The sequence below is a fragment of the Aspergillus nidulans genome, chromosome VI (genome assembly GCF_000011425.1).
Source record: "Aspergillus nidulans FGSC A4 chromosome VI".
NCBI classification, from domain to species: domain Eukaryota; kingdom Fungi; phylum Ascomycota; class Eurotiomycetes; order Eurotiales; family Aspergillaceae; genus Aspergillus; species Aspergillus nidulans.
Window position 1 is genome coordinate 263,541 of NC_066262.1, and position 11,833 is coordinate 275,373.

The following is an 11,833-nucleotide window of genomic DNA, read 5'->3' on the forward strand; positions in this document are numbered from 1 at the left end:
CATAGTGTAGTTAAGTACCGACAAAAACTAAATACAACAAGGTGGTCGAGTCGGGCTACCCGATTGGCTACACTAGTATTGCGTTTTTGAACTCCTCAGCCTTCTATCTCATAATCTGACTGACACCAGTACGCTTGTTTTACTGTGCTCAAAACAAGGTCCTAAAGAGGCAGTGATAACCAGGCCTTCAAGGTGTATCACATATACCCATTGTCTGGCGTTGTCATTTCCTGGTTTAGGGCAACATTCTATGATGCTTTGCTATATACAATCAGCAAGATCAATACATAGAAAGTTCTTAGAGTCACTGATCCGCAACGAAGTGAGCAAGAGAGAGGATGCGATAGGAGGTATGGCAGTTCAAGGAGGTTTCAAGTTTGACGATCTACACCAAAAGCCTTACGTCTGGAGTCTCTATTTATTCAATTCTTTTGGCGGCGAAGAAGAAGGCTTTGAATAACTTTTCATTCAAGATATCTGTTTATATACGTCACTCACACGAACTGTTCCTGTTCCCCACCAGCCCAGAGAGTCAGTCAACTACTCCAGCATCTTGCTCCAAACAGAGTACATAACCGCCAGATCCTCTAACTCCTGTAATTCAAAGTAAGCAAATGTGTCGGAACGCATCGGCGGATGCTCGAGAGAGAAAGAGAGAAGAACCTACATAAGCTGCAAGGTCAAATCCCCACGAATCTTTGCCTTGAGCTGCACCTCCAGATCAAGATTCAGATCCAGCCGGAGCCTCAACTGCTCATTATCGTTCGTCTTCCCGGGCCGTTCCTGCAACCCTCTTTCATGGTCATGGCGCGTAATGGACCCGATCACTCCGTCCTTGACCCCATTCACCCTCTTCACCGTTTTCGTCTGCGTATCACGCACCATCTCGCCCGCCGGGTTTTCGAGGTTGTTTATCTGCATTAGTCGCTGCGACTCCCTGCCTTCCCCGTCCTGCGACCTGTCTAAGATGATCTGTTGCTGCATATTACGGGCGCGAGGGTGAGCGGGTGTAGGCTCAACCCCAAGGGAGCTTGTGTCTTCGGCTTCGGAGGAGGGAGCAAGTTCAGATGAGGGAGCGGTAGAATGTGAGTTTGAACTGCGTCCATGTTCATGCCGGTGTCCGTCGCGTTCGTCGTCAAGCCCGGCGTCGTTGACATGGGCATGCGAGTCCCTCCCTTCAGGACTTTGTTTGGATAAGTTGTTCCTTGCTGGCTGCGCCAGCGGCATTGCATTGTCCGGGGGAAGTGAAGGCTCGCCAGAGTCCTGGGGCTGGCGGCGGCGGAGCTTAGGGGGCCGGCGACTTCGGGCCCAGGCCTCTGAAGCTGAGGGATCTGGACTAGCACTGGGTTGACTGAGATGGCGCTCGTCGTCTAGTGAGACGGCATGAGGACTGCGGTCTGTTGTCCTTGCGGTGTAAGGGCCATCCATGTCCGTTATTTATGAATAAGATAGGGCAGGAGAGAATATGAAGTATAAAGAAGATTAACGAAAGAAGACTTATAGCTTTTTAGGAAATATCTGGTCATATCTTTTGGAGCATGCAGCAAGTAATGGAAAGTAATGATCGAGATCATCTATATACCGTGGTGATCACAACAGCCACGACGGCAGCCACCCAATAAGTTTAAGGTCCCTATGACAACATGGCTAGTCAGCGGCTGCAGAGCTCGATTATGGAAAGCCATTAGAAGAGTCCCAGCTGTGCTGCTCTCTCCAGCGGCGAGAGATGGGTGGCCGGTTAAAGGTTTCGCACATACATGGAGGGCAGGCAGCCAGTGTATAGGGTACAGCATCTAGTGCAGGCCATATCCTACCAAATCCACAAAAGCAGACTAAATAGGAAAATAATATTTCGTCAATCTTACTGGAGGGTTGTGATCCCGAGTGGAGTGGATCAAGAGTATCAACTCACCTTTCCACGATTTCCAGTATCCAAGGATCCCCTTCTTGCCTCTCAGGGATGGAACCACTACGTTCGTGCACCTTATTCAAGGTAGATCTTGAAAGCACTATCATTGAACGCACAAAGAAACGCCTACCATCTAAACCTAAAAGCAGAACTTTGGTAAATATACAAGCATACTAATGTGACCTCGAACGACTTCGCTACCTACGCAACCACGGGGTAGGGTTACTTTCTGAACAGACCAACCGGTCAGTCCATTTAGCCGCCATAGCGTGAGCGTCTAATAGCGAAAGACTTACAATAAGGCCAACGTCAAATCGCCGTGAATCTTCGCCTTAAGCTCTACCTCCACATCCAGATTCAGCTCAAGCTTCAGCTTCAGCCCTGAGTTGTTCTCATGGAGATGGTCCTGTCCGAACTGCTGTGTTGAGATCTCTTGATGGGACTTGATCTCACCGACGCCGTTCATAGTCGTCGAGACCTGGCGGTTTGAGTATGTCTGCATTGCTTGCGACTCCGGACCTGCGTCTTCGCTGTCGAGATCCCTGTTATAGGCGACATTACGCGTGGCAGGGGTGTGGTTGATGGTGCAGATCGGGCTCGCGTTCGACGTTGTCCTGATTCCGGTCATCGTCTTTTCCGTCATGACACTGTCACTGTTGCTGATGTGGTCACGCCTGCGGTCGTGGTTCCAGTTGCGCTTGATGTGCGTTGAACGCGTCGTCTCCTGCTGTCTGCGCGAATGCCTAGCTGTGGATGTGGCCGTGTTTTCCCATGTTCGCGCACGTGCAGATACCGGGCCGTTTTCGTATTCATATTCACAGGCGTATGGGTTGACTGGGAGCTCACGGACGATCTCCTCGTCAACGGCTGAGGTGTAGACGTCATCGGGACCGTGAAAATATTGAGCCATGAACTGGAAGGTATGAGTAAGTGGTTATCAGTCTCGAGCCTAGATGACTGCCTGGAAGTTTTGATAGCCTAGATTGAGGCAGGCGTCGAGGTGCAATAAAAGATGCGCGTGGTGGTTCGGTCGTGGCGAGATCGGGTCGGTCCAGTGTGATGTGGTCACGATGTTGTAAGAAGTGGAATGCTGGATCTAGGATTTGACGAGATCTAGGTTTTAGATAACACTGCATGTGATGGAATGTATCTGGTTCAGAGATGCCAGAACGTGGTGGGCGGTCCCTGTCAAGCTTTTTAGGGTTGATAACCTTATCCAGCAACCCACCTATGTCCCATGGATGATCCCACCAACGAGTACCAACACGAGGAATGGATCGAACAGGGACTTCTGGCTTGTGGACGCAAGTACTTTGCAATTCTGCTCCTCTCAGTCCCTGTGCATACTCGTGCTCAAGGACACCAGCAGCATTCACTACAAATTTTTACCAAGCAGGCAACCATCGATTTGGAGTCACAAAAGCAGATTCACGCTCATATTCAAAGTATAACCTAGCATCTATGGCCTCTATCGCGACGCAAAAGGCCTTCCAGAAGCCTTCCACCGCTACCAGAGACGTACAACCAGATAACATCCCATCCACCCGAAAAGTGTTTAAAGAGCATTCCGCCAGCTCGAGAGAGATAAATGCCTCTGTCCCGAGCGGTGACAGGGCAGCAACATTCCCGTTGGAGCAATTCGATGAAGAGGTCAACGTGAGCGCTAGTGGAGGTGCTGTTGCGTCCACGCCAGTGGAAGTGGGCAAGGCAAGGGAAACCGTCAGAGGACTCCACAGTGAACTGGACAAGGAAACAGCTGCAGATAAAATTGACGTCAACGACTCCTACAAATACAACGAACACGGATTTATGAAGGTGCCTGGTGGGAAATCAGATCAAAGGGATAGCACCCAGCAGTTCCCCCGGTCTCTATCGAGCCTGCACGGGCTCGCCGTCAGCGAAGGCGGAAACGTGCTGGATAACGACGGGCGTGCTGTCGGTAAAGTTGTCGAGGGCGACCCTAACGATTTGGTCGGGCAGATTGTGAACGGCTATGGGGAGATTCTGGACGAGGATGGGGATCTTATTGGCTGTGTCGATCCTTTGAATGAGGGTGCTGCGAGCGAGGGAGGTAGAGACTATAGAGTCTGGGGCGATGATCCCAGTGTTTATGCCCTAGGAAGGGAGGAGGCTTCTCTACATATAGACATGAAGAAGCACTATCCAACCCCGGTGATAGTAGCAGAGACCCGTGAGGCGTCCGAGAAAGAGATGGAGGCGGATGTAGAGCTTCCCCTTCCAGCGTCGACTGAAAACCTCATTCAAGCTGGCCAGGAAGGTATAGACGCCGACGACCGGCTCCCTGATATCTCCTCCCTCGACGGCCTGACCTGCAACACCCTTGGCGGGATCGTCACTTCGAATGGCATTACCGTCGGGGAACTGATCGATGGCGATGCCATGAGAATCTGTATCGATGATCTCTACCTCGACAACCAAGGCCAGTTCAAGGACGGCAGGGGGATCGTCATTGGCAGGGCTAGGCCATTGCCGAGCAGCCAGGGTCAGGTGCGGAGTGACGCCAGCGTATTAGAAGAGGCGATGCCAGAACCCATCTTAGATAACGAAGAGTCGGGCACTCACGGTGCCGGCTCTGGAGAACTCGACGATTTCTTCGTGGGTAATGACGGGGTGGTATATGATTCTTCCGGCCGGGCTGCTGAGAGGTTGGCCGGCAGAGACCGCGACAAGCGCGACGGGCTCGCATCTCGTCCATTGAATGTGGGTTCAACGACAGAGAAAGACGATATACTAGGAAGGACAGATTCTGAGGAACTATCACTGCCTCGGAACGATGAGACTGGCTGGTTCAGCTTTGACATCGAGATTAGAGATTCTGAGCCAGAGCCCGAGCCAGACCCTCGCGCAAAACATGCACGGTTCGATATGCAGAATCTGACCCATATCATTGTCGATGACAACGGCTATGTCGTCAATAACGGACATTTGGTGGACAAGATGTGTGCCATTGTCCGGCAGACAGAGGATGATGTGGACCCTTTGTGTAGGCAAATCACTCTAGTACGTCGTTCTCATCCTTTACATTGCAGGCGTACTGATGCAGTCGGCAGGACATTGAAGAAGCCAACCTCAAACCAAAAAATCGTCTCGCAGCAGAGCGCCTCGTCGAGGATATCAGAGCCCTAATAACCACAGCCGGGAATATCCTGCAAGATTGCAACAATACCCTCCGCTCTCTCAACCCAGAGGGTCAGATTGTGTCGACAATGAAATCCAACAGTCAACCCTACACCGTCCCCGACGCCATGAAGAGCGAGTACCGACTCGCCAGCCTCCTCAAAGACCTCGCCCGGACTGTGATTGACACCATCACCACTGGCCGACACCGGCTGTCCGAAATGTCGAAGGAAATGCCCTATGCCGGTCGGAAGATCAATCCGCTATGGACACTTCTCTCAAACCGGCTCTTCGACATCATCGCTACTGTGGGCCTGCTGCATGCTGGTGTTCTTGGAATGCTTAGTAGTCTGCTCAATGGGCCATGGCTGGCAAAGGTCCTTCGGCGCTTGTTGGTAGCGATTGGGCTTGACAGCGTTCTTGGCCGGCTGGGTGCTGAAGGGCTGCTTGCGGCTCTGTTAGATGGCGAGGCGTGGGTCTACAGACTTCTTGAAGAGATGAGTGCAAATGTTGGGGACTTGCTGAAGGCGTTCTTGAATCTGTTTGGACTGCATGGGGTGCTGGAGTGGATGAGAGTGGGAATGGTTAGTGAGGCGTTGGAGCTAGAAAGATAGGTATCCTATATCCAAAAGTCGCTTTCCCGGTATGTAGTACACAGATATCTAACTTGGGCGATCAAGTCATTGATAATGTCAGTATCAGATGTTTTCTTATTGAAGCTGTATATCACTCTCTGAACTGCCTAGAATTGTTCCGACTCTGCGCCGAACGACTTGGGCTTGAGGGCATGATTTATATATCTCATCAATCCAAGGTTGCTAATCGGGTACATTTGATCAGCTGGTCAACAATTCAAATGTATGGATAGTATATACTAGTCAGTCAGTTCGCCCGTGGTAATGAACCTGACAGCGCAGAATCCTTCATACGTGTCAAGTGGCTCTTTAGGTCCCCAGGGTCTTGTTGTTACGGATGACCATGGTTTAACAAAGGTGGCTGTCCTTACGAAGACACAGTAGATTTGGCCGGGACAAGTATTGGAAACCACTATATGGGACTGGTAACAGCTTATCTTGTTTCCAAGACTGGATTACAATGCACTGGCTGAATAGTTTGTTAGGGCTACGGCATACACAGCTGGAATGGCATAGCTTAGTCATTAAACGGCACGGCCTGCACAATCTAGTGGACAAATCTCGACGTCAACTCCAGCTCCGCGCCAACTCTACTATCTGCCATCCATCTATGGCTAAGAAATTGGCGGCCCAGCGCATCTGGGGCTATGAGTCGCGAAAATATATCTTGGGACATTCCAGAAGGTCACTGCACCGTGTCAGCGACACCGGTTTCAACGCCAGCAACCATCCTCTCTCCCTAGTCCAAAAAAGGATCCGCGTCGGTGCCTGTAATGGACATCTACGTGAGCGCCAGCAGCAGCATCTCCTAACAGGCTTGAGACGCCGGGACTTATTCACCTGGGCCACTTCCATTCCCACCATCCTCATCCCCCCGGCAATCTTCCTCGGCCTGCTTCTATCCCTTTGGACGTGGAAATGCTTCTGGATCGTTCTTTTCCAGGATAAACTACTCTACCTCTCTTGGCTCCCGCCCTTATCCCGCTCTGAGAAGATAGAGGACTACGCGCGTGAGTTTCGCGGGGTCCAGTGGTCTGAAACTTTCATCATGAGCTCGGACGGGACGAAGCTGGCTGTTTGTGAAGGGCGGTTACCAGCACTCTTTAGAAGAGATAGAAATGTAAAGGAGAATAACAAGAAAAGGGTCCGAGTGGTCATTTGCTATTTCCAGGGAAACGGTGGATCGACGCCGCTGCGCCTGCCGCTGCTTTCACTGGTTATGAAGTCGATAGAGGAATCCTCTTCCTCTTCATCCTTCCATGCATCTAACCGCGACGAAGTCGGATTCGAGTACGAGTATATTATAGCAGCACTCTCCTACCGTGGGTACTGGAAATCCTCAGGACGTGCAACACAGCGCGGCATCGAAGCCGACGCCGCGGCGTTCCTCAACTGGGTGTATGATGCCTACCGAGACGAGCACGACGATCTCCGCGTCATCCTCTGGGGCCATAGTCTCGGCGCGGCGGTTGCGAGCTCAGCTCTCGCGAGGCGTCTCGCGTCTACAAGCTCACCGGGTTCTCCCTCTGCCACCGATACAAACATAGAAATAAAATCAGAAACACCCTTAACCGGTGCCAAAGAAGAAAAAATAGCAGGCCTAGTCCTCGAAGCATCTATCTCTAGTATTAAAGATATGCTTGTCGCCCTCTACCCGCAGAAATGGCTACCCTATCGGTATCTGCATCCGTTCTCGTGGAATCACTGGGATGTCGCACTCAATCTCGAACAACTCGCTCAGCACAAAAAGCCTAACCATCAACAGAATCAGGGCCAGGGAAGCTCTCCAGGAAACCGGCACTGGTCTGAACGAGTACCACCCATCCTCCTCCTCTCCGCCGAAAATGATGAGGTGATCCCGCCCTGGGTGGCGGACCAGCTTGAACATAGAGGAAGAGATTTTGGACTGGACATTGTTCGAGTGAACGTCAAGGGGGCGATGCATATTGAGGCGCCGCTGAAGGGGGATGGAAGGGCCGCGTTGGTTGAATTCATCAGGCGGGTAGTGGGTGATGGAAATGTATCACAAAGGTCAGGTTAATCGTGATAAGCACCTAGTATGTACCTGATGGGCCTCTTCAGTCTTCATAATATTGAAAATGAATGTGTAGATTGGGAACAGACCGGTATTACGACTGTATCTTTACGAAGTAAATGGGAGCACTCGTCCTAATGGGTTAGATCCCTCATTGCGACCTAAGAAAGTAAACTACAGGGCAGACTAGACTGGCCCCTTGTCTCCTTCCATCCAGATAGCACGGCTTTCATTTTCGAGACTGCCAAGTTACCACGTCCTAGCGCAATGTCATCCTGTTTAGAGAATTTAACTCTTTTCCCTCCATGGAACTTTGGTCTATGGTAAAAGAGCTCACAGGGACCTGGACCTACCAAGGCCTCCCTGATAGAAGTTACAGGGCTTGCTCCCAGCCTACCTAGTGTCCTTTCTACATCACGAAAGAGAGACCATAGACTAAACCCCACAATGAAACGAGAGAGATATGTGAAGGCAAAAGAGAGTATTTATAATGCATACTTCGTCTTTGAGCATAGGATTTATAAAAAAGGATCAATAGAGGCCATATTTCAAAAACGGAAAACTACATGAAGCAAATAAGATATTAGAGGGGAATTGCTCTAATATATGGTTAAATTATGAGGTCAATTTCGGTATTAGTCCTCGATACAACACTTCTCGCAACCATAGTATTAAGCCCCAGGGCCAGATAAAGTAAACAAGGTCAGGAATTGATATTAAGGCGCTGTATTTCTGCCACTCTATGACGAGATTACATAGAACGCAATTGGAGTGGGAACAGAGACAGCTTCACACAAGAGCATTCTGAAAACCAGGAGCCTCCATCCTAACTCCCATATATTATGAGCGTAGCATTCATCAACTTCGAGAAGTACTATAAGAGCCCTTAATTTTTCCTGTCGTTTTGATGCATCTCTCGTTTCTAATCATTAACTGAGCATCATATACCATAAGCCGTATCGGCTTTGATATAAATCAGTGGATCGCATAAATGCCTATTCCGCTGAGATAAATGCGAGACAAAGATATCCTTCAATTCGACGGCTATGTCGGGGCTCATTGACAATATGATTGGCTTATAAGTATGCCCAAATTGCAGTCAAGAAACAAAGAACAACTGGGCAGCACCTCCCCCATATCATATCAGTTTACTCAACGTGCTATCTTTAGACTCGTTCCTCTACTCCTTCCACAATCGCGTGAATGAGGATGGACGTTCTAAACACAGCACTTGTCATCTTCCTCCCACGGCCAGAATGCGCTCGCACAGCCGGTGTCCCAGAAGACGCTCTCAGTACCGGCGGGGCAGTCACGGTCTCCATCGTGGCAGGATCCGCCTTGGTTCTGGCAAGAGACGGCGTAGCCTGTTTCATGGTAGGGTTAGATAAAAGGGCAGCAGAAGACAAAAATCTTGGGGAAGCGGAATTACGAACCGTGAGCCGCGAAGCTAAGAGATAATTGTTAGCTACGTTTCCTTACTATGTAGGACGGTTTCAGCAAACAGGACATACCCAATAACAGCAAGAATAACAGGAAGGATAGACTTCATATTGTCGTTGATAGCGGAATGTGCAGGTGGCTTTCTGGAGCTGTAGACACAAAAAAATTCTGGTAGTTGCAGGCTAGCCTTGATAGTCAGAGACAGTGAGGATTGATGATGGTGCCGGGATGAGCCCGGGCAGCGTTTGGGGTTTTATACCTTGTCCAGCCCAGTCCAGAAGCCTTCCATGGCAACGTATATCTAAAAGAAGAGAGGAAGGACACAAGAGCGTGTACGTAATGCCTACTCTATGGAGATATGAACTCTGGCCGAGACGTTACATCTCATACCCTGCAACGTATGATATTGTACTTTGCTATACACGCGTGTAAAGGTGCTGCTGGTTTTTGGTAGGCTTCCCCTGCGCAGATCCCTCGTATACCTATACCGCATCCCCGGACAGATCAACGCCATTACGGTGGGATTAATTGTGGCTGCATGTGTTCGCTGACTGGGATTTAGCTCGCGCATGGCGTCTTCTATTTTGAGTGGTGCAGATCGTTCGTATCCTCGAACTTCGGTTGAGATACGAGGTACGTGGTGCAGCTGGGGAAACGGGCCGCTATGGGGTTGGAATGCTACTAGCCCAGCCGGCGGTAGTTCAGCATTGGCCCGTATAGATGGGGGCTGTGATATATTGTAGTATAGATCGACAGTTCTTGATGCGGGTTGCATCACATTGACTGCAAAAAGCTCGTATTAACCCAAACACTTGTAGATCGTTCTCGGCAATGCACCCGCCTCAGCCGATCAGATGCTGTCAGGCAATAGTATGTATGCACAGCGCATCTATTCATAGTGACTATGTGTGGAGGTTCATTCTGAGTTTCAGGTTCCAGGGTGGACAGCAAACTGCTTGCTATAAACTGATGTGGACTTAAAAAAGAAACCAGGTAGTTTCACACATTTCTACTATAGAGATAAGCATTCCTCATTGTAGAATGAAGGACAATCTAAAGTCTGCACTGTTTGGCCTGCCGCAACGTCCTGGCTTGATGATATATTTCCTCTACGCTTGGACTGGACATGGTCTGTATGCAAAACTGTCCAGGGCTCTACACAATCTCACTTATCTTTTAACCTTGCAGTATACCTTGCCGAGATACCTAACTATCCAGTGTCTTTAGAATCAAGTCGACCTCCTCATCCGCAATCTCCAGGATATATTCTGGCGGATATACAGCCTTCCAACCAATCTTCTCACCGTGGACAGCCGTAAAGTTGCACCTGTTTCCATCCCCGTCAGCATCCTTAGAAATAGTAAAGGGAAAAGTGAAAAGAAGCAGAACATACTCCCCGCCCAGTTGAATCCGCACGTTCCCATTACCCGGGTCCAAGCCCTTCGCCATCTTCTCCACCGCCTCCTCATTCGCCATTTCAATCGTTGCGTCTTGAATGAGGCCTCGCTTATGCAACGCAACGGCAAAGGCGCTGTAAATATCATCCCATGCTACGCACCCCGACGCAGCCAGATAGAAGCCCTCCTTGCCATGTCCAATCTCGTGACCCGAGAGGATCTGCTGAAGAATCTGACAATATAGGGTCGTTGTATCGTAAATATGCGAGACGGGCCAGACCTGATTAACTCGTAAACATTGGTTCCATCACTATACCCCTAAGCGGAAGGGTTAAATGCGTACCGGTTTCCCGTCGTCAACCTTGTAGACCCTCCCCGCTGCCCGTGCAGCCTTCACAATGGCAACATCCTGGATTGAGATTTTATTCCCAAATCCCTTGCCCTCGCCGTAGACAATGCAGGGGACAAAGATGTAGCTCTTCACACCGTGCGCCTCGGCAGTGTCTATGATTACGGTATTCGTCCGTGCGATCTATCATCTTTAGCACGAGAAAAAAAGCACGGCTAGGCAGTAATGAGTACCTGAGTAAACCAGCCATACTCCTCCGGCGCAGTTGTGGTTTGCTGAATTTCATACAGCCGCGGATCGGTATCGAGCAATTTCCCCTCGGGGGCAAGAACAGAGTCAATACCGACATGTGAGCTGAATGCCTTTGCACCAGTCGTGTGCAGGAAATGCACATCCCTCCCTGTCCTCTGTCTCACGTGTCCCAGGGCCTCAATCATCGTCTTTTGGACATGAACGTTGAATGCATCGATGAGGAAGAAGACGACGCTGATTTCCTTTTCGATCAGCGTTTTTGAGATGGACAAAGGATCGTTCAAGTTCAGAATGATGGGTTTAGCTCCGTATTCTCTCACGGCTGATGCCTGTTGTTCGGAGCGCACAAGGGCGTAAAGACTTTTATAAGGGGAGGAGTTGGCTTGAGTGTGCAGATGGGCGAGAAGCGTGCCGCCAAGGTAGCCCGAGACGCCGGTCAGAAGAATGTTGTGGGATTGAGAATGAGACATGATGATAATTATTGGTGTCGACGCTGATGAAATGTTGGTTTCGACGTTCCTGTCAACGTCTAGTTATATATGGTTGTCAGTGTAAATGATGACAAATGAATGTGGTCGGCTTACTTCAGAATCAAGAATGTTTCCGCATTATTCATCTCGATTTGTAAATTGGAGATAGCAGAGCTGGGGGTTGTGAGTGAAATCCAGAGGTAAAGCT

At 49.8% G+C, this 11,833-nt stretch overlaps 5 protein-coding genes across 5 annotated transcripts, besides 1 other annotated feature; 2 read left to right on the forward strand and 3 right to left on the reverse strand.

Annotated features, from left to right (window-relative positions):
* Positions 1-11,833: part of a sequence feature (contig 1.169 1..351151(-1)) that runs on past both edges of the window.
* ANIA_09154 (uncharacterized protein) lies at positions 664-2,819 on the reverse strand (the record flags this gene model as incomplete). Its single annotated transcript, XM_677331.1, has 4 exons — positions 664-1,397; positions 1,758-1,810; positions 1,913-2,035; positions 2,206-2,819. The coding sequence occupies 4 exons, from the start codon at positions 2,817-2,819 to the stop codon at positions 664-666; spliced, it is 1,524 nt and encodes a 507-aa protein (XP_682423.1).
* ANIA_11170 (DUF3659 domain-containing protein) lies at positions 3,147-5,661 on the forward strand (the record flags this gene model as incomplete). The annotated part of the gene is made up of 3 exons (XM_050612401.1): positions 3,147-3,354; positions 3,471-4,930; positions 4,981-5,661. The coding sequence occupies 3 exons, from the start codon at positions 3,147-3,149 to the stop codon at positions 5,659-5,661; spliced, it is 2,349 nt and encodes a 782-aa protein (XP_050468327.1).
* Positions 6,143-7,907, forward strand: ANIA_11180 (uncharacterized protein; the record flags this gene model as incomplete). The annotated part of the gene is made up of 3 exons (XM_677330.2): positions 6,143-7,687; positions 7,719-7,739; positions 7,794-7,907. 3 exons carry the CDS (start codon positions 6,143-6,145, stop codon positions 7,905-7,907), a joined length of 1,680 nt encoding a protein of 559 aa, XP_682422.2.
* On the reverse strand, positions 8,936-9,266 carry ANIA_11642 (uncharacterized protein; the record flags this gene model as incomplete). The annotated part of the gene is made up of 3 exons (XM_050612402.1): positions 8,936-9,081; positions 9,151-9,164; positions 9,229-9,266. 3 exons carry the CDS (start codon positions 9,264-9,266, stop codon positions 8,936-8,938), a joined length of 198 nt encoding a protein of 65 aa, XP_050468328.1.
* ANIA_09152 (uncharacterized protein) lies at positions 10,364-11,633 on the reverse strand (the record flags this gene model as incomplete). The annotated part of the gene is made up of 4 exons (XM_677329.2): positions 11,137-11,633; positions 10,898-11,086; positions 10,551-10,834; positions 10,364-10,484 (listed from the first exon to the last, which is right to left on the reverse strand). Exons 1-4 carry the CDS (start codon positions 11,623-11,625, stop codon positions 10,364-10,366), a joined length of 1,083 nt encoding a protein of 360 aa, XP_682421.1. The 5' UTR covers positions 11,626-11,633.